General features: G+C 43.6%; 1 protein-coding gene across 2 annotated transcripts in view; it reads right to left on the bottom strand.

Annotated features, from left to right (window-relative positions):
- The window catches only part of SLC16A2 (solute carrier family 16 member 2), a 109,934-nt gene extending 97,552 nt beyond the window's left edge, over positions 1-12,382 (bottom strand). Inside the window, exon 1 of one of the 2 annotated variants that reach the window (XM_053917431.2) lies at positions 11,112-12,382. In XM_053917431.2, the coding sequence (XP_053773406.1) occupies positions 11,112-11,529 (418 nt within the window). In that variant the 5' untranslated portion in view covers positions 11,530-12,382. The remainder of the gene's footprint in view (positions 1-11,111) is intronic. The other variant, XM_024555286.4, reaches the window with a different exon arrangement.
- Positions 12,383-22,567: the final 10,185 nt, after the last annotated feature.

The following is a 22,567-nucleotide window of genomic DNA, read 5'->3' as shown; positions in this document are numbered from 1 at the left end:
GAGAACAACTTCTCTGATGACAATGAAAAACAGATACTCTCAGGACTTCTGGTCAAGATGGCAGAGTAGGTAAATGCTGGGTTCATCTCCTCTGAAGGAGGCCTCTTTGGTTCATAGAAACCACTAGCTGGAAGCATCACTAAGCCCCTGGGAGGTCCAGTTTTCTCATTCCATAAGTGGAGAAATTGAGGCCCAGAAAGGGGAAGGAACTTATAAGGACATTAGCAGAGCCAGAACGCAGGTCTCCTGACTCCCAGTCCAGTACTCTTTCTTGATCCAGTGCTAGCAGGCCTTAGCTATGCCTAGATCCTTTCTTCCATGACCCTCATTTCTGTCCCTCTTAAGTTTCTGACTCCCAATTTCCTTTTAATTTGTTTTTTATCATACCATAGCATTTCTCATCCATACCCTGAAACTCCAGGTTGCTATCAAGTTTAGAGAAAACTCTATTCTAGCTTTCAGGGAGCAACTACATGGAATTAGGAGACCTGGACTCTAGTCTCAGCCTTGCTAAATATTGAGTGTATGACCTTAGGCCACTCACTTGCCCTCAATCTTCTCTCCATTTTCTATAACTATAAAATGGGAATATGAATCTTTACACAGCACTTACCTGCCATGAACTTTTCCCTAAGTAATACAAACCACCTGCTCATTTTTTAGAACCCTTCAACATAGCACTTGTTTTGATCAAAGATGTTCGCATATGATGAAATTCAATTGAGTATTTTATTTTGTAACTTTCTCTGTTGCAAGGCTAAACATCAACTAAGATGTAAACTACAATGTACCACATGCAGAAGAGATCATTATCACTCAATAAGCTATTCCTCTCCTGGGGCTCACAGCATCTGGAGGCTAGTTCAGGACTCAGTGTGAGGGCTAAGAGCTGCTGCCACTTCTATTCTCAGGACCTTTACTACTCCTCTCAGCCCTCTTAGAAAAAGTGCCTGGGCTGCTGACATAGAAGAGAAGGTGATGTGGGCTGGGCAGGCTATGCCACAAGCCATTTGCAGGCACCTAATTCTGTGGCCCAATGCCCAAACATCCCCCCGACCCCATGACTTTCTCTCAAATATCCTAAGTATTTTCCTCTCCTCCTGCCCCTCCACTCCATCCCACCTGCTGGCTTAGAGCCTCATGGGGAACAGTGACTCACTGGACTCCCAGAGAGGGCAAAGACCCAAACTCTGAGCAACAACCAAACTGTCTAGTTCTCAACCCTCAACCAGCCACTGCCTGATTCATAAGCTCCCTCTCTACTTAGCTAAATTCCATTTCAAGTTATAACTCTACCAGCAAACTTTTCTTAATCTCTCTGGCCCTCATACTCATCTCTCTTTTTTCACATCATCACACAAAAATTGCATTCAATTTTATACATACACATATTTTTACTACTTAGCAGTGATCTATGGTTGTTTGGAATACTACATCTTCTCAAAATAATTATAAACTTCTTGAGGGATACTTTTACTTCTCTGGCTCACCCGAAGTCCAGCCTAGCACATAATTTTTTATATGCCTCATCCACACCAATAATGACAATATTATTATCTTTATTTTATACATGAGAAAACTCAGACTTCAAAAAGCTAAAACCTTTGGCCAGCCATATGGCAAATAATTGAATCTAGTGCTGTTTGATTCCAAAGCCCATATTCAAAGATTGGTAACAGCTTGAGTTCTTATTAGCAAAGTGTTGATTAAATAAATTATGATATACCCATATTATGAAATACTGTACAGTTATAAAAACAGAGTGAGAACTTTATGAACTTAATGTGTTTTGAAGTATAAAAGGCAAAATGGAGGATAATGTAAATTATAGGTTACCTTTTGTGTTTTAAAAATAGGGCGTATAAACACACACACACAATTGTTTGTACATATACAGAATATTTCTAAAAGGACACTCCAGGTAACACTGGTGCCCTCTCTCAAGGGGAACAGGGTAGCTGGGAGACAGAGGTGGAAGAGAGACTTCACCATTGTACCTCTTGAATTTTGACTAATATTAAATAAATAAAATTACATTTATTAAAATATAATACAATCTCTTTTCACAAAGTGGTGGCTGGGGATTGACTTTGGAAAAGTTCTGGGAGAGATAAAATGGTCAATATGCTAGTGATTGAATTGGGGAACTCCCGGAGTGCCAGAAGTCCCAACCCTTGCACCCATTTCCCAACCCCTCTTACAAACCAAGCTCCACTACAATCATCTTCCCATAATGATGATCTCACTTCTTACCTGTAAAATGGGAACCAGAAGGGATAGGATCAGGTAGTTTCTAAAATACCTTCCAGCTCAGACGTTTAAAAAACTGAAAATCAAAATAGTAAGTCCTAGTATATTTGAAATCATAGTCTCAAAGAAGGTCTTGGGGATTTTGTTTTGTTGTTTGTAACAAAGAAGAGAAAGACTTCCATTCTGATTTGCCTATTAGATGCTCTTAATGAAGGCTCCCTAAGTGGTCACTAAAATGTTTGCTCAAAATTCCTGTTGCTTTTTGTGGTCTATGTTCTTCAGGGCTATCCTGTTTAGAACACAAGGAAATTGGTCCACTCCAAAACTGAATACAAACAAGCAAGGCCCCTTCTGTGTTTAAAGTCTCCTGGCCCAGACCTTCTGACCCTAAGTATCCCTTTTCTTCTTCTTCACTACCTGCAGTATAACAGAGGCTCTGTGAGAGACCCTCGGAGGAAGTAACACCCTAACTCCACCCAGCAGCCCCCTCCAATTCCTATCAATTCTTACTAAAAAACTCAGGCCTTGACTCTCAGGGAGGTTTGTGAGCTCCTGCCAAGAGCTATAAATATTTCAACATGTCTTATTTCCTTGAATGTATATGACCTGGGATTTGGCCCCTCCTCTCCCTGGGCTCTTACAAAACTGAGGAACAACAACAAAAAAGAACACAGCCAGTCCTTAGCTACAGGACACTGGGGTCAAATTGCAGAAGAATACAAATGGGAGATAGGGAAAAAATGGAGTGGGGAGGTGGAAGGTAGAGGGAGGAGTTAATTCATCTTCCAGAAACATTTAGAGAAAGGTATAGCTGTTCAATTTCTAAGGGCTGGATAAGGTTACTGGATGGTAATAATAACAATAACATCTACCTCCTTTACAATTTACAAAGGTCTTTTACCTACCCAATCTCATTTGACCTTCATAGTCTTATCAAAGTAAATACTGCTAATCTCATTGTACAGATGAGAACACTGAAGCCTTGGAAACTAATGTGACTTATTCAGAGCTAAACAAACAACTAAGAGACAGTTTCTCTGGCCATTTTTGGACCCAAGGATCATGACTCTGGGTAAAGTAAGATGAATGGTTAGAGCAGGTTATCACGTATCACAAGACTATTGGACATTTTTTTACCGAACATTTTTTGGTCATCTCTTTTTATACCTTTGTCATCAGGATGCTGTGAGGCTACAATAATGAAAAACTCTGCAGCAGTCCCCCTTGGTAGCTGCCTCCCCCACACATCTTTACTATGTAATAAGTAATATCCAAAAGCAGGAGTTCTGGACTCATTCTCTGGGTTCAAATCCTGGCTCAGCCATTATTTGCTATAGGAGCTTAAGCAAGTTAATTAACTTCTGTGCCTCTATCTCTGTATCTGGGAAATAGAGAAAATAATGTTATCTACCTTTTAGGGTTGTTCAGCATTAAAATGAGTTGGTACATGTATAGTGCTTAATATAACACCTGGCACAGAGTTATTTGCTAAATGCTAAATAAATGTTAGCTATTATTATTATTATTATTACTACTACTACTATTATATTTAACAAGAATAAATGTCAAAAGTCATACTGTGGAATGCAGCAGAGCAGTTATCACTAAGCTATGTGCTTTGTGTTTTTCCCCAGTAGCAAGGAGAGTTTATAGGAAGTCATCTCGATACTTTTACTCAGTCCACTTAGGATTAGTGGCAACCCCACATGAGGGGCATGCATGGGAAAGAGAAGAGATTTTTCTTTGTGAGAAGTTCAGTGACCTGAACAAGTGACTGAACCTGTGAACTCAGTCTCATAGATATCATGTTCTAATCAACTGTGCTACCTAGCCCAGACAGACATCACATACCCAACTATACACATATACACACAGGTCAGGGCACATGGGTACATGCACGTACCCTTTCAGCCTGGGCAAAGAGACTGTGTGGAGACTGCTTGTTTAGCAACAGTACCCTTTCTCTTTTCCCATCAGCTACATAGAAGCAAAGAAGCAACTAACCTGGGTAGGAGGAGATTCACTTCCCTCTGTGCACCCCCACTGAAGGCACTTTTGACTCTAATTAGGACTTGTATATCAGTCTCCTCCCTTCTTCAGTCCTTTACAATCAATTCTGTAATATGTTTTGGCAAGATGAGAAATAATAGTGGAACAAAATAGAATGAAGACTTCTGTCCTATCCAGAACTCCTAAAGATACTGAATACCAATCTGAACTCTCTGGAGGGTCAGATGGCCCCAGAGATAGGGAACAATAATAGTGAGGATTTGAAGAGAAAGGGGTGTAACTGACCAGGACATTTTTGGATATTATTGGATAAGACCTGCTACAATACTATCTCCTTGGCTTGGGTCCTGGGGCTTTGAAAAGAAGAGGTGTGGAAATGACAAAAAAGGGTTTCATAGCAGCTATCTTACTGTAAAAATCCACAGGCGATGGCTTCCATACTTTTGAGTGTACCATAGAAAGTCACCCTTCCCCCAGAAAGTGGGGAACAAGATAGGGGACAAAGGGGAAAATGGAAGAGATGTCTCTGTGAGATGTGTAGAATTTGGCTTGAGATCCAGGCTGGAGTTGAGCCTGTACAACATCCAAAAGCCCAGTTGTTCCTCTACTTGAGCAAAGGAAAGAAAGAGAAGAGAGAGAACAATACTGGAGGAAGAAAGGGACCATATCTATCAAAGGTGGTACAAATGCACCATAGTAGATGGAGGAGCCAAGAAAATATGTGGTCAGGATAGCCAATTTCATTCCTTCTCCTACCAACCTCAGAAACTGGAGCAAAGTATAGCATAGAGGAGGGCAAGACTATCACAGTAAAGAGGCATGTACTTCCTCAAGTCACCCAAACAGGCTACATTAGCCACCCATAAATAGATGGCTGGTGATTTCACATTAGTTACCACAGCACCCATCTTCAAGGCAGATGATTATATATCCCTAGGCTTAGTCCTTTTTTTATCCTTAAAATGGGAGAAGGCTGGAGTGTCTTAAATCTTCTTTCCTTTGAGTCCTGAGAGAGATGCAGGATAAGGAGAGGATGGAAGCAGAAAGAAACTTTCAAGAAATGTTTCCAAGCCCCACTGTTGGGAAGTTGCAAAGGGGTACAGGCCAAGATATAACAAAGGATGGCCGTATTCTCTTCATCACTCTCACCTAAGAAGTTTTCCACTCTGAGTCCTTTGCACTAGTCCCCCATTACCCCTACAGAAGCCTCTGTTACTTAAACCTGATCCCATAAACAGGTGGAAAAAGTTTTTTTTTCAGATAAAATATTCATAATCTATGGCTTGAGGTGTACAGTGTGTGTGTGTATGTGTGTGTGTGATTAATAAAACATTTTCTCTAAGGTTTTACAAATAAAGGCTTTTCTCTAAGGTTTACTCATTCAATCCTAGGTGAAACAGATCTTTTCAGGATAGGAAATCCCACTCCATTTTTCACACAATCTGAAAAGAGCTAATGATTCTTTCTTTTCAATATGCAACAGAACAAAAAGATGCTCGTGGAAAAAGCAGCACACCCTTCTGGGAAACTGTTCTGCTCAAAGTTGAGAAGGCATCCTTTACATATTTCTGCAAATGTTGACAATCCAGCTGCTTGTTTACTCTTCATGACACTGAAGGAAATATTTCCAATGACAAGCAAGTATAATAAATTCAGAGAAAAGGAGAGAGAGCTCTGTGCCTGCTATTTCAGTAGCCACACTCTCAGCTAAGCCTTGACTGAAGCTGAAGTTGAGCAGCGATTACATCTACCCAAGAGGGAGTTCTCTACGATCGCAAGAGGCAGCCTCCCCACACTCACCACTTAGGAATCTTGGTTTACTCTTCTATCTTGAAGTAACAGCAAATCAAGATCATAGTAACCATGAATTTCTGAGAAATGAGAATGAGATGTGGGAAATTAAGCTTCAGGAGAAGGGTCCAAATTTAGGCTTAAGGGAACATTCACAGTTTAAAGCTTTTTAGAACCAGTTCATATGTTAGGAAACAGCAGCATACAGACCCAACTCTGCTAACCTGCAGCACGCCAAGTTGAGAAAATCCTCTTGGAAGCCCATTTCTAAGCTGAGCAGGACATTCTGGGAGAAGCAGTTGTACATCTAGAACTGCTTTTGGATACTGGGTAAAATAGGAGTGGGTTTTTTTTTCAACTACATCAGTACATATGAACAGCATCATAGTCTTTACACACAATGTGAGAAAATGATATCTACATGGCTTTTCATTTCTTTCCCAATCTCCTCCCAATCTATCTGTACCCTCATTCAGGCAGATTAACAAATTCCATTTGTCTGAATGAGTCAAAAATTATGCCAGGTGAACATAAAGAATAAAATATCATAGAATTCTAGAAAGACAGAATGGCAGAGCTAGAAAGTTCATCTAGTCTAACCCTCTCATTTCACAGATAGATAAACTGAGGTACAGAGAAGTAAAAGTGCCTACTCAAAGCCACACAGCAAGTCAAGAGTACAAGTCATCTAACTCATAGTCACTGCCTAGCTAGTATTACTGAGATCACCAGCCCTTTGGGATCCAGATTTAGACTTAGAATGAGCATTTGAGGCTACTAGACAGTAAGCCAAGAATCCGGCCTCAACCAGCTACTCCAACTCAAACAAGGTTGAGTCCCTGGTTGAGTTCCAAATAGCCCAACCTCTCCTCCTCATGCCTTACAGTATGAGTCAAGGCCTCAGTTTGGGACCCAATTTGGTTGGAGAGGAGGCAGAGAGGAGTGATTTAAAATATGCCAGGCCCTGCGACCTGAAGCTCCATAGCAGGCTCTGAGCCATCCTGATCTAGCTTCTTGGACAGTAGGCAAAAGCCTTCTGCCAAAGGCAAAACATTGGCGGGTTTGTTCAAAAGACACCTAGCTCCCAGCGTCAGCAATTCAATGGTCAGCCCAGTGAGATACTGCACCAAGCAATGAAAGCCCCTAAGGTGAGGAAGAGAAAGACAGCCTAATCTGCCACTGGCCTCACCTATTCTTGGGAATCTGTTTGCCCAAAAGGCAGAGTGTACCATTTTCCCATGCTTAGAAAATTATATCTTCATCAGAGTAGCCCATGAGCCTGAACTATCTTGTGACCAACCTTCTTGACCATTGTCCCTGTTCCTAGGAGTTGAAAGCCCTAGGCATACTCTCCCCAACTGGGAGTCTGCAAGGGCCATGCTTATAAACTGCCCAATAAAATATGCCTCCCATTATATTTTATGGCTCAGTGCTAGACTGGCAGTCCAGGTGGGAAGTGCAGGGTAAGAGGTTTACTCTGGAGTACGTTTAAAAAGACCTAAGCTTGGAGCTAATGTTAACAACTCTGGCGTGTTCTGCCTTGTCCCCTGGACCCCCAACTCTAACCCTGCCCCAGCTCTAACTCAGAGTTCCAGTAATGAGCTGGGACCTACAATCAATGCCACCTTGCTTCTCTTTCTTTTTCTTCAAAAGGCTTCCCTCTCATCCCAGGAAGACATGTTATAATTTCCACCAAACTACCTGGTTGCCCCTGTCCTGTCTACTGCTCAGTCTGGGTTGAGGGACTCCCAAATTTCCCACAAGCTTTACAAAGAGTATAAGCTCATTTCTTTCCTGATCTTTTCCTTTTTTTCCCTAAATCAGACCGTGGTCACTTGCCTCCATCTAAGGAAACTTTTGCCTGGCAGTCCTCCCAGGCCTAAGACACAAGGAAAATTGGCTCCCCTTTCAAAACAGGTGAATAAAAGGGACAAGATACATTGCTAGTGGCACCAACAACTGCACATTAGAGTCCACAGAAATTATACATTACATGCTCTAGAATGGTTTGACTTTCACTTGCTTTTTACTCTTTGTGACTTTTCCCCATGCCCAGAAACCTCTGTGATATGGATTTAGCCCCCAAATCTCAAAACTACCTTTCTCTGGGGCTCCCTCACAACAGTCCAAATCACTTGCAGAAACTTACACCCATTAAGCCAATCAGTGCAGGTTTAAGGCTATGAAGATATTAGGCCTAGCCAAAGAGAATTTTGGTTGTGGGGTGCCTCAAAACATTACATTCATGATTTTTTTCTTTTAAGATTTTATGTATTTATTTTTTACAGAGAGGGGAAGGGAGGGAGAAAGAGAGGGAGAAAAACATCAATGTGTGGGTGCCTCTCACGTGCCCCCTACTGGGGACCTGGCCCACAACCCAGGCATGTGCCCTGACTGGGAATCGAACTAGTGACCCTTTGGTTCACAGCCTGTGCTCATCCCACTGAGCTATACCAGCCAGGGCACATTCATAAATTTTTATAGATGGAAGGCATGTCACACATTAATACAAATAGACAATGCTCCAACCTCCTTGACTGTGAGGGTGTATGTTCTGTGTTCCCCAGAATGGCTATTGGGAAAATACTGGCTGATAAAGATTTTGGCAAGCTTCTGCTGGCTTCTTCTATCCCTTTGAGAAAACAGTCCTGTGACACAGGTGGCTGGGAAATTTTTGGTAAACTGCAGGAAGTATATGGAGGCAGAGACATTTGGAATCTCAGGATCTAAATGGTTGCTTGAAAAAGACTGAGGGGCTCAAGAAAGGTAGTACTGAGGATGAGATTTTCTAGGAGCTTGGGAATGTGGTGGGAATGTTCCTGACTTTCTCAAATTAAAAACTGAGGTGTTCCCTAGAGCCTTAAGTATTTAAAAAACAAAACAAAACAACTTTCATGAATTCAAGACACACTCCAGCAAGGACCCAAGCCAAAGTATTCTGAGACCCTCGGGACATACCAAATTCCTTTCTGACCTTTCCTGACCTATACTAACCAGAATTTAAACCAGTAGCTCCAGCCCCTCAATGCACCTAGTCTGTGTCAGAGTACATATCAGCCACACCTCTGCACAGCCCACCACACCCCCCCTTCCCAGCTGCACTGTTAGGTCTTGACAGGAAAGTCCCAACCAGCCCTCCCTGTGAGTACCCTATGATCACCTACTTTGAAGTTTGTTCCCTAACAGTGAACCTCTTCCTGGTAAAATAGTGGTTATTCCAAGTTTTATTACATACTCCTAAGGCCTCAGCTGTAGGCCTGCTCACACCACATGAATGCGGGGCCTAGCTTCAACCCATCCCCCACTACCTCCCAGAGCAGTTTCACCCAGAATTTTCCACTGACCCCAAAAGCCAACAGCCTGCCTTCAACCACAGAGCAATGCTCAGCAGGTGACCTCCTAGGTAACCTGGGCAACACCCAGAGGCCCTACTCTAGCTGCCTCCCCAAGAGCCCCTGAAGGGCATCAAAGCAGGAAAAGGTAATCCCAGGATTGAGCATGGCAGTAACTTCCAGGCAGTTGTTCTACACAGTCCAGCGACCCACTCCACTCAAGCATCAGTGCATCCCGGGCAATCCTGAAACTGCTTTGGACAGCCGCTGACACACAAACTTTCAAGTGGGGCTCCCACACTGGCACCAATAGCTCACAATATCAGAGGCACCAAGAGCCCCCAAACTGCTTCTTCAAGAGCAGCTCAGTGAAGCTAGAAACTAAAATAATGAGTCCTTGGTTGAGAGAAGTAGAAGCTCTCCAAGGGCCCAGGGGACCCACAGGTGGACGCCCCATAATTCAGGGTTTCTATTTTCACAAAATAACCCTTAGGCCCCCTCAGAGAGCAGCGGATGTGATGGGGGTGTGAGGGAACCCTTCAGCCCAGGGCAATACTGTGAGAAGCCACATATTCTGAGCTGCAAACTTGCAGGAGGTCACAAAAGCAGCTGTCTTAAGGAGCCACAAGAGGGAGCGAGCCTTGAGGGAGAGGGCATGCCAAGCCTCTCAGCTCCCTTCTGAGACTCCTCAACAGAACTGCTGAGAGGCTTTGTAGGTGGCTGCTGAGAAAACGGGATTGGCTCCTTTGACTTCTCTGAGCTCACATGCCGGCTAAATGCGAGGTGCGCACAAGCCTGAGAGGTCCTGGGGCCGCCGGCCTGGAGAGTGAGGACTATGCCTCCCAGCCCTGCTTGTCTTAGGGGAAAGACCAAGTTCGCCTCACGCGAAAGCGGGAGAGGAGGAGGCGGGCATTACGACTAAGGGTGAAAGAGGCACCCAGAGGATAGCGGTGAGGCGCGGGGCACCAGAGGGCATGGCTGAAGTTGAGGGCGGCGCGGAGTGAGCTACAGGGCCCAGCCTGCCAGCTGCTTCACGCCTCTCTGGGCACGAGACCTTGGAGACCGTCTCCTGCCTGCTTTGGGGTTCAGCTCACAAGGGACAGAGATCCGCTTGCTCCCTCAGAGTGGCAGAGGACAGCCGGGCCCGGCTGGGCCGTAACCAACACGGGCAAAGAGACGTGCGCACACCCCCACTCGCACTCCCTCCCTTCCTCTCTGTACTGCAGACACACACGCCTGCCTTGTGTTTGACTGTTCGCTCAGAGTCACCAGGATTCCTAAAGTATCCGCCCCCTGAACAAGAACAGGGGCTGCTTGCAGAGATCCGCGGTACGGTGTTTTTTTTAAAGTCCTCCCAGCTCTCTTCTGTCTGCGTGACTTCGCCCCCGCCCCCCCAAAAAACATTTTGCAAATATTTCCCCCAGTACACACGGTCAGGGTACTTAAACCTCAAAAGAATTTGTCCCAGGACAATAAAGTTCATTCCTTGTCCTGTGATCAATAAATGTCCCAGGTCCCACCCAGGATGTCTTGCTCTTAACTCTCCCCAGCAAGGCTGCCCGGAGCCCCCCAACACGCTCCTGAGCAGCTTTATGGGTAATGGGCAAGGAGAGGAATTGAAGCGGCGCGCTGGAAGGGCTCCTTGGAGCAGGAGGTACGGGGTCGGTAGCAGTGGGAAGAGAAACCCTTGCCTTGAGAATGCCAGGTGGGGCGCTCGGGGGCACTCACCTGCTTGGAACTCCACTTGGCGATTCTTCTCTCTTTCCTCCTGCAGCAGCATGGAGTAGAGGATCCCGAAGGAGTTCTGGATGCCAAAGATAGAGCCGTTGCACCAGGTGGCAGCGAAGACCACCATCCAGCCAAAACCACCTTCGGGGGGCTGGAAGCCCCGCGCTGTACCACGGGTCTCCACTGTGGGCGTGGGCTCGGATTCGTGCACCAGCTCAGGCTCAAACTCCCGCTCCAGCAGGGTGGCAGGGTCTGGTAGGGGCTGGGGCTCTGGCTGGGGCTCCGGCTGGGGCTCCGGTGGGGGCAGTGGCAAGGGCTCCGGCTCCGGCTCAGGGCTACCCACCCGCCCCTGCTGTTCCTGGTCTGCCTCCCGCCAGGGCCCCTTGGCTTCCTCGCTTGCAGAGCTTTGCAGCGCCATCGCGGCCAGGGGACTGTAGCTGCTCGGGCCAGAGAAGCCGCTGTGTGGCTGGTGCTTGTTTCTGCTGCTGCCGCCACAGCCTCCTCCTCCCGGCTCCTCGCCCCAGCTGGCCAGCCTGTCCCGCGACAGACGGCCCCTCGAGCCCTCTCCTCCTCCCCCTTCCAAGCCCCCTCCTCCTCTCCCTTGTCATCTCTCTCCTCCCTCTCCTCCTCCCCCACCCCCACCTCTTCCTCCCTCAACCGGCAGCCGCTACAGCCTCTCTTCTTCCCAGCCCTTCCTCCTCCTCCTACTTGTGTACACACTCTAGCCGCCACTGCGTACCTCAACTCCCTTTCCAAACTCTTAAATCCTGTCCTCCTCGTTTAGATGCCCAGTAAAAGGAGAGTTAAGATGGAAAAACGAGGGCACAAACTGTCTTGTTCCCTGCCCTCTCATCTTCGCAAGCTCCAAACGGATATCGATAAACTCCATCCCCAAGGAAGACCCCGCCTGTCCTTAGCTCCCACTTTTCTCCTTTCAAACAAGGAGTCTGGAACTGGGGCGGCCCCGGGGACCTCAGGAGGAGACCTGGCCGGTGAGAGACCCCACCCTGCGCTAAGGAGTTTCTCTACCCCCCTTGGGCTTGAGGGGTGCGACCTGGAGGGGACAACCTAGGCTTAGAGCAGAGTGCGAGCACAATCTTCTCGATCCCGGGGCCTCAACCCTACGTACACCCCCACAACCCTGCGTACTACCCCTGTAGCCTCTCCCCCTCTGCCCCCGCCCTTCCCGGCAAATCCCTTGCTGGGCGCAAAGGGGAGGAGGCGGCCGGGCTTTGAGGCCTGCCCCTCCCGACAGTCAATCAGGGCTTTGTTTGCGCCAACCTGCAGCCCCACGAAGCCTTAGAGGGCCGTGTCTGGGCTAGGGGCCGGACCAGGGAGGGAAAGAGGTGCAATGGCACCGGAGGGGGCCGGGCCTGGGCGGGGAAAGAGCCCAACTTAGCTCAGGCTCCTCCCAGCTGTCTGTAGTGCTTGGGGGAACTAGGAATCCGCCCGAGGTTGAGCCTCCAGGTTGGGCAAAAGCCGCTGGGTCCCTGCCATCCCGGCTGGGCTGGTCCCTCAGGCCTCAGTCGCCGCAGTTTGGGCGCTCAAGATTCGGAGCTGCTAGCGGAGGGATGTCTTCCCAGCACCCACAGCCCCCTTCCGCCCACCTTTGGTATAAGAGTTGTGAGTCCCATTGAATGTCCTAGACTAACGGCCCAGCACTGCGAGGGTAAGGGAGAGTTTGCTCCCTCAGAGAGCGCTCAGGCCCTGGGGGATGGGGATGGAGCGAGAGAGAGGCGGGAGGGGTAATTTGCCCTCCGGGAGGCCCAATTGGACTGTTCGGCTGTGCTCAGCCTCAGCCCTTGGGGCGGTCCCCGCGATCCCGGGAAGTTCTGCCTTCCCAATGGGCCCGCGCGTCTAATACACTAATCATGAGGTCGCGGCGTGGTTACCAAGCTACTCCGCTCCTCACCAGCGGGAGGGTGAGCATCAAGCCTTGTCTACCCAGCATCTCATTAACCTTCTGGCTCGTTGAAGAGACTGCATGGCCTGCAGATCCGGGCTGCACCAGCTGCCCAAGAACATGGAGTCATTAAGCACCTGAGGACGGGCTAAACTGGGCAGAAGGATAGGGCAGGCTTGTGGTCTCACGAGAGGAATCGGCCAAGTTCACAAATTACAGGGGCTATGCTAGTCGGCACAGCAAGCATTGCTCCAGCGAATAGAGCACCTACCTTATTGCCCTGAGGTAAGTATTATTATCATTAAATATTTCCAAGCAGTAAACCTGAAGCTCAACGAGGACAAGGCGTTTATTAACCTAATGGTAAGGGGCAAGTGAAGTACAAGCGGGAATTCAACACAGATCTTCGTACAGCCAAGCCTCACACTCCACGGGAGCTCTAAGACTTGGTGCTCTCAGAGACAGTGACAGGGAAGGGAAAGCAGCAACTGGCTTACCTATCACAGTAGGCTTCTTGAGGAGGTAGTTACTTACATGGACCTTAAAGGTTGAGAAGGATCTTAATACACTGGGAGTGCGGTGGGGTGTCCGTGCCTAAGAGGAACAAAGCACAGAGGCATACAAAGACTATACTCATAGTCAGAGGTAAGTGAAAGCTAATCAGGCCAAAAAGTTAATATACAGGGTGGGGCAAAAGTAACTTTACAGTTGTGAGTGTGCAAAACATAGTTTATTCTTGTATTATTATTAATTGTTATTTTCAATACGAACTAAACCTACTTTTACCCCACCTGGTATACGCTGCCTCTCCCAGAAAACGTTTGCATTTTAATAAAAATCCACAGTGCTTCAACTATGAGGAGTGACAAATCATGGATATTATGGGCACTGGGGCTTAAGTTTTGCTTTTAGTCAGGAATCTCATCATACACATGACTGTTTTCCCAAGGGAACCCTAGCCCGAACCTGATTAAGAGCCTGAAAAAGGTTTTCTGCAGCCCCAGACTAGGAATAGACCCTGGAGTGTTACACTCCACCCCACACCCCTACTGTCTAAATTCTATTTTCCTCATTGTCCAAATGGACTTTTTAGGCCACTGGAGTGGGGGTGAGGCTGGGTGATGACACTCACTGAGATGGTCCTGTGAACCTACAACTATGCTACTCCTTTACATCTCATATAGTATTCATAACAACCCTTTAAGGTTGAAATAATTTGTCCCTCTTTTCTAAGTGAGTAAACAGAGGCTCTAAGGTTAAGTCAAATGTTCAAGTCTACAAAGCCATTAAGAGATCTTTGCTCATTTGTGTGAACTTCAAAGTTTGTGCCCCACCCAGGAGACAGGATTGTGTAACCATCATCCCATCATTTTAACAACACACATAGTACCGACCCTTTCTCCCCTCTTTAGAAGGTACTTTTATAATGGCTAGAGCACTGGCATGAGGCCACCTGGATTCTAATCTTGGTTCTACTATTGCATACCTGTGTGATCCTAAGCAAGTTGTTTCCTCTCTCTGAGCTTGTTTGTTTTTTTTATCTGCAAAATGGAGTTAATACCGTCTTCAAAGAGTTATTAAATGCTATGCTGAGAAGTATAGGCTTTATTTTGGATATTCAAAAGAACCACTGAAGATTTTTTAGTAGGAGACTAACATCAGATCTCCATTTTAAACCAAAAACTGGCAGCAGTGTAGAGAGATGCTGTCTTGGAAAGAGGTAAGGAAACTAAGAAATGAACCAGGTAAAAAAAAAATGTTGATGTTCTAAAATAAGGCACTCAGTCTGGGGATAAAGACAGAGGAATGTTCTCTGTGAACCTCTGTTATGGTACAGTTGACAGAACACATTTCCATCATGTAGGAAAAACAAGAAGCAAAGTTGATGCTGACATTTTTTCCTTGAGTTAAGGAAAGGATGATGATGATATTGATTGAGATAGGGAATTAGGAGCCCAGGTCCAGAAGTCCCTTCCTGTCCCTTTTCTTTTTCAAATTTTTAATTATTTATTTTTAAATATATTTTATTGATTATGCTATTACAGTTGTCCCATTATTTTCTCCCCTTTATTCACCCCTTTATTCACATCCTCCCTCACCCCTGTCCCACGAGTATACCCCCACCTTAGTTCATGTCCATGGGTTGCACATATAAGTGCTTTGGCTTCTGCATTTCCTATACTATTCTCTTTTTTAAGATTTTATTTATTTATTTTTAGAGAAAGGGGAAGGGAGTGAGACAGAGAGGGAGAGAAACATCAGTGTGTGGTTGCCTCTCACATGGCCCCCAATGGGGACCTGGCCTGCAACCCAGGCACCTGCCCTGACTGGGAATTTAACTAGTGACCCTTTGGTTCACAGCCCGCACTCAATCCCCTGAGCTACACCAGCCAGGGCCATTTCCTGTACTATTCTTAACCTCCCCCTGTCCATTTTGTACCTATCATTTATGCTTCTTATTCCCTGTACCTTTTCCCCCATTCCCTTCCCACCCCCTCCTTGCTGATAACCCTCCATGTGATCTCCATTTCTGTGATTCTGTCCCTGTTCTAATTGTATGCTTAGTTTGTTTTTGTTTTTGTTTTTTCAGGTTCAGTTGTTGATAGTTGTGAGTTTGTCATTTTACTGTTCATATTTTTGATCATCTTATTTTTCTTAGATAAGTCCCTTTCACATTTCATATAATAAGGGCTTGGTGATGATGAACCCCTTTAGCTTTACCTTGTCTGGGAAGCACTTTATGTTCTTCCATTCTAAATGATACCTTTGCCGGATACAGTAATCTGGATGTAGGTCGTTGCTTTTTATGACATTGAATACTTCTTTCCAGCCGCTTCTTACCTGTAAGGTTTCTTTCGAGAAATCAGCTGATAGTCTTAAAGGAACTCCTTTGTAGGTAACTCCTTTTCTCTTGCTGCTTTTAAGATTCTCTCCTTATCTTTATTCTTGGGTAATTTAATTATGATGTGTCTTGGTGTGTTCTTCTTTGGGTCCAACTTCTTTGGGATTCTCTGGGCTTCCTGGACTTGTATGTCTATTTCTTTCCCCAGATTGGGGGAGTTCTCCTTCACTGTTTTTTCAAATAACTTTTCAATTTCTTTCTCTTCCTCTTCTCCTTCTGGCACCCCTGTAAATTGGATGTTGGAACATTAAAAGTTATCCCGGAGGTTCCTAAGCCTCTCCTCATTTTTTTGAATTCTTGTTTCTTCATTCTGTTCTGGTTGGGTGTTTATTTCTTCCTTCTGCTCCAAATCGTTGATTTGAGTCCCAGTTTCCTTCCCTTCACTGTTGGTTCCCTGTACATTTTCCTTTAATTCACTTTGCATAGCCTTCACTCCTTCCCCTATTTTGCAACCATACTCAACTATTTCTGTGAGTATCCTGATTACCAATGTTTTGAATTGTGCATCTGATAGGTTGGCTATCTCTTCATCACTTAGTTCTATTTTGGAACTTTGATCTGTTCTTTCATTTGGGCCATATTTTTTTTGTCTCGGCATGCCAGTCTGGGTGAATGTTTCTTCTTTAACTCCTTGGTTGTCGGACTTCCATACAGTTTGACCTTCTGCCAGTTCAGGTTATTTTTTGTTTTTAAATTTGTTGTTGTCCTTGTTTTGGCTGTGCAAGGAGGCAAAGTGTATCTACCTATGCCTCCATCTTGGCCAGAGTCCTTTTTCTTTTTTTTTTTTTTTAATTTTCAATTATATTTGACATTAAATATTATTTTATATTTGTTTCAGGTTTAGAGCATAGTGGTTTGACATTTATATAATTTACAAAGTGATTGCCCCAATAAGTCACCATACACAGTTATTGCAATATAACTTTTTACAGTTATCTACAAAATAGAGCTATATTTTCCAGTTAAAGGTGAGATCATATGGTATTTGTCCCTCACCTCCTGGCTTATTTCACTTAGCATAATGCTCTCCAGTTCCATCCATGCTGTCACAAAGGGTAGGAACTCCTCTTTCTCTCTGCTGCATAGTATTCCATTGGGTAATTGTGCCATAGTTTTTTATCCACTCATTTACTGATGGACACTTAGGCTGCTTCCAGTACTTGGCTATCGTAAATTGTGCTGCTATGAACATTGGGGTGCACAGGTTCTTTTGGATTGGTGTTTCAGGGTTCTTAGGGTATAATGCCAGTAGTGGAATTGCTGGGTCAAAGGGCAGTTCCATTTAAATAAAAAAGCAAGCAAACTATAACCAGAGACATTGAAATTAAGAACAATCTGACAGTAAGCAGAGGGGAGGAGATAATGGGGGGAAGGGTTTTCAGGAACTACTATAAAGGACACATGGACATAACCAAGGGGGATGGTGGAAGCAAGGGACGGAGGTGGGTTTGGCTGGGATGGGAGGGAGTGGTGGGGGGAAAATACAGACAACTGTAACTAAACAACGATAAAATAATTTTTTTAAAAAAGAAAAGCAGAATAAAACCACCTATTAAAAAATCCAGAAAAAAATAGAGCTATATTTATTTTTAGGTACATTTCATTAATTATGCTATTATAGTTGTCCCAATTTTTTCTTCCCCTTATCCCTCTTCTCCCTGCACTGCTCCCCCCACCCTCTAGCATTTCCCACCCTCCTTAGTTCATGCCCATGGGCTATACATATATGTTCTTTGGCTTCTCCATTTCCTATACTACTCTTAACCTCCCCCTGTCTATTTTGTGCCTACCTATTATGCTCCTTATTCCCTGTACTTTTACCCCTGTTCTCCCCCTCCCCTCCCCACTGATAACGCTACATGTGACTATATTCCCCATGCTGTAGTTTATATTCCCAGCACTTGTAACTACCAGTTTGTACTTCTTAATCCCTTCACCTTTTTCACCCAGTCCTTTAACCCCCTTACCCACCTCCCATCTGGCAACCACCACTCTGTTCTCTGTGTGAATGAGTGTTTCTGTTTTGTTTGTTCATTTATTTTGTTCTTTACATTCCACATATAAGTTAAGTTATTTGGTATTTGTCTTTCTCTGCCTGACTTATTTCACTTAACATAGTACCCTCTGGGTCCATGTTGTTGCAAATGGTCAGTAATATTCCATTGTATGTGTACAACATCTTCTTTATCTAATCATCTATTGATGGGACTTGGGTTGCTTCCATATTTTCGCTATTGTGAATAATGCTGCAGTGAATATAGCAATGTGTGTATCTTTTTGAATTAGTGTTTTGGATTTGTTCAGATAAATATCCAGAAGTGGAATTGTTGGGTCGTAAGGCAGTTGTATTTTTAATTTTCTGAGAAACCTCCATACTATTTTCTGTAGTGGCTATACCAATATGCAATCCCACCAGCAGTGCACAAGGAATCCCTTTTTTCCTCGTCCTTGGCAATACTTGTTTGTTCATTTATTGATGACAGCCATTCTGACATGTGTGAGGTGATATTTCATTGTGTTTTTAATTTGCATTTCTCTGATGATTAGTGATGTTGAGCATCTTTTCATATGTCTGTTGGTCATCTGTATGTCCTCTTTGGAGAAGTATCAATTCAGGTCCTCTGGCCATTTTTTTTTTTCCACATTTTTTATTGTTGTTCAAGTACAGTTGTCTCCATTTTCCCCCACCACTCCCCTCCACCCCAGCCATCCCCATCTCCCACCCTCAATCCTACCCTCCTTTGGTTTTGTCCATGAGTCCTTTATACATGTTCCTTGATGACCCTTACCCCTTTTCCCCCATTGTCCCCTCCTACCTCTCTTCTGGTTACTGTCGGTTTGTTCTTTATTTCATCTTTTCATATGTCTATTAGTCATCTGTATGTCCTCTTTGGAGAAGTGTCTATTCAGGTCCTCTGGACATTTTTTTAATTGGATTATTTGTTTGTTTTTTGGTATTAAGTTATACGAGTTCTTTATAAATTTTGGATATTAACCCCTTATCACATGTATCATTGGTGAATATGTTCTTTCATATACTGGGTTCCCTTTTCATTTTGTTGATAGTTTCCTTTGCTATGCAAAAACTTTTTTGTAATGTAGTTCCATTTGTTTTCTTTGCCTGAGGAGATATATCAAAAAATATTACTAAGAGCAGTGTCAGGGAGTTTGTGATTTCTAGGTGACAAAAGCTTGGTTCATACTCATGACAAATAAGTGAAATATGGACCCTGTAAGCACTTTAATTTATTTTCCTTTCTGACTGTGGACCTTGGGAAACCCCAGTGAAAGTCTCTGGTTTATACTTCAAGTGAAAGAATGTGCTCTTTTGTCCACAATGAAATCATTCCAATTATTTATGCCCTTGATTACTCCTACTAGTGGGTGAACCACATCAGTGGTTCCCTAACATGGTTGCACATTAGAATCACCTGGAGACTTTTGTAAGAGTATTGACTCCTGGTCCCATTCCACACTTTCTAAATCAGAATATCTGGTGGTAGGAGCCAAGAATACATAGTTTTAACAAAGATTCTGGTGGTATTAATGCATACCAGGTTTTTAAACCATTACACCAAAACAATAACCCCAAATTTGGATCTGAAAGACTAGTACAATTTCTTCCAAAATTTTGGGGACCAACATAAAAATGTCAATTTTAATGTTGCTATGTGAAGATATGGTTCATCATACATTATTAATAAAATGATATTTTAACACTGAAATATAGAAAATGTAGAAAGGACATAGTCTTTTACTAAGGAAGGTCTTTTAAAATTTTTTTCCAATTATGGTTTACATTCCACATTATTGTGCATTAAGGAAACTCTTTTTTTTCCTTACCCAAGAATATGTTTTTACTGATTTTAGAGAGAGAGAAGGAAACAAACATTGATGTGAAAGAGAAACATTGATCGATTGCCTCCCATATGCACCCTTACCAGAGATCAACCCGTAACCTAAATATGTGCCCTGACTGGAATCCAACCTGCAACCCTTTGGTGTACCAGACGAGATGCTCCAACCAACTGAGCCACCTAGCCAGGGAAGGAAAGTCTTTCTTAAGACTAACAATTGGCAACAATTTTTCCTATGTGTCATCAGACTGATGAAAATGTCACAAACTGTCATGGATGTGCAGATTAGAGCTTGAGACTCATTGAACTGGATGACCTCTGAAAGCCCTTCTATCCCTGATGTTCTCTATTTTAGGCCAAAGGCACTTCCTTGTTTTGGGCCTCTCTTATTCTTCAGTAGTATTTTCTGGCTAAAGTGGAACCCAGTGGGTCATTTGCTTTATTCCCTTGCCCTGTGCTTAAATCAGCCTACCTACTTGAGAATGAATAATGCATTGAGAAGTTATTCAAGAAGGCAAGTATATCCCTGGCTGGTGTGGCTCAGTGGGTTGAGCACTGGCCCATGAACCAAAGGGTTGCTGGTTCGATTCCAGGCCTGAGTTGCAGGCCAGGTCATGCAGTTGGGGACCTGTGAAAGGCAAGCAATCAATGTTTCTCTCTCACATCAATGTTTCTCTCCCTCTCTTTCTTCCTCCCTTCCCCTTCTCTCTAAATAAATATGTAAAATCTCTTTTTTAAAAAGGTGAGTACAAATATCTCCCTCCTTTATTCAATTTTTAAAATTTTAATCTGTATTGCATTTTTTTTCCATTACCATTTAGTCCCTATACCCCCCCCATTTACTTTTATTTATTCATCTCTATGAGGGTCACTTAAGAGTTCTGATGTCACAGCATCACCGTGGATCTAAGAGCCAAACGGGATTGATTGTAAAAAGGATCCAGGATGTTCTAGTAGTGTCAAAAGAAGTCTAAAGACAGAGAAAACTTCAGTTTTATTGTCCATAATCATAAAAGGGTATTGATGAGAACCCATATTACTGGGAAATAAATATGAATGTTGACACCCTTTTGATGGCCAAATTATAGGCATGGAAGGAAAAAGATATTGGTTGTTGCATAATTTCAGCTTGAGTAGGCAGGCTATTCATAATAATAGGTGCATTAAAAACAAATCAATCAACCATATTCATGGAACTGCTTCCTGAATGCCAAAGAAGGAGTTCTGCTCAATAGTTGGTCTATTATTAGAGCATACATAGAGAGGGAAAGATGCGGAAGCAACAGGAGCATTAAAAAAAAGAACATGACAAGAAATACTTAACCCTCTGAGGGATAGCACAGAGCAGCAAAGCTTCAAGTGTGAGGAAGGATGAAACAGATTGGTTTCATGATCCAACAGAGAAATGGAATGAGATATTTAAGCCTTTTGTTCATTAAAGAGACATTTATTGAGAGCCTACTATGTGCTAAACATTGTGCTAGACCCCATCTGAAAAGTTTCCTATCCTGAGAAATGGAACCCTTGTAGGACTGGAACAGAGGTATCTCAGATGTATGGTTACAATGCTGTATAACAATGGGCCTTGTCCCTGTTACATCTCAGTTTCCTCTCATAGACTGTGACCTCCTTGAGAGCAGGGTCAGCATTATTTATTTCTGTATCTTTAGCATTTAACACTATGCCTGGTACAAAGAAGGTACTCCAAATACATACATACATATGAGTATATGTGTGTGTGTGTATATATATGTATATACACATACATACAGCTACTTGATGTAACAAAGCCTATAAACAATAGGCATAAGGCTCATCTTTTAGGTTTATTGTAAAAATTAGAAATAAGATATGTAAAACACCTAACATAGCACCCATCATGTAGTAAGTGCTCAGTAAATGTTAACAGCAAGATGATTTAAAGATTGCTTTCATTGGAAAAAGAAGAAAACAACCTAGTCCTTTGGCATTGGTTCATTCCAAAATCTGGAACATAGAATGTCAGAACTGGAAGGGACCTTCCACAAAGTCCAGTCTCCTTATTTCACAGATGGAAAAACTGAAACCTAAAGAGAGAAAAAGACTTACTTAACTCGACCTCTAAATTATCTAAGCTTTTCCTTCTAATTACCCCAAATCCTTATGGAACACAGCATGATATACATATATACAAGGTAGGGGCATCACTTTATAATTAACACAGAAAGATTAAATCATTTGCCCAAGGACCTATGATTCATATTGTGATAATCTGGCTTGAGTCTGTGATTTAACCACTACACACCTCTATCACAACACTTGTAAAATTATATTAAAATTACCCATTTAACATTTGTCTTCACTAGAACCAAAGCTCCTTGAGGACAGAAACTGTGTACGACTTCCATTGTGGTTAGATATTCATTCCCTTAACAAATATGTATTGAGCAAATATTATATACCAGGACTTGCTAGTCCTAAAGAACAGGCCATATCTTTGAAGCCGGATTATCTAGCTCAGTGGTGCTATTGATGTTCATTTCTTTTTTTGTCATCTTCCCTTTTCTAGTGTATTGAAAATTTTAGCTTAGTTTCATCTTTTGTAATGGGCAAAGGGCTTGGTTTGGGTTGTAAAAGGAGAGTAATCAGTGAGAAACTTTAGGGGGAAAGTGAAATGTCAGAGATATCATGAGATCTGGGAGTTCCTCACCCCATGTAGAGGTTTGTTTTAAAAAGACTTTGGGGTATTACACTCGGTAGTTTTTTTGTTTCATTTTGTTCAATTTAGGAAGTACTCTGACCTTACAATATCCTT

This window comes from Desmodus rotundus, chromosome X, assembly GCF_022682495.2.
Source record: "Desmodus rotundus isolate HL8 chromosome X, HLdesRot8A.1, whole genome shotgun sequence".
Taxonomy (NCBI): domain Eukaryota; kingdom Metazoa; phylum Chordata; class Mammalia; order Chiroptera; family Phyllostomidae; genus Desmodus; species Desmodus rotundus.
Note: the sequence above shows the minus strand (reverse complement) of the source record. Positions and strands in the feature narration are given on the sequence as shown.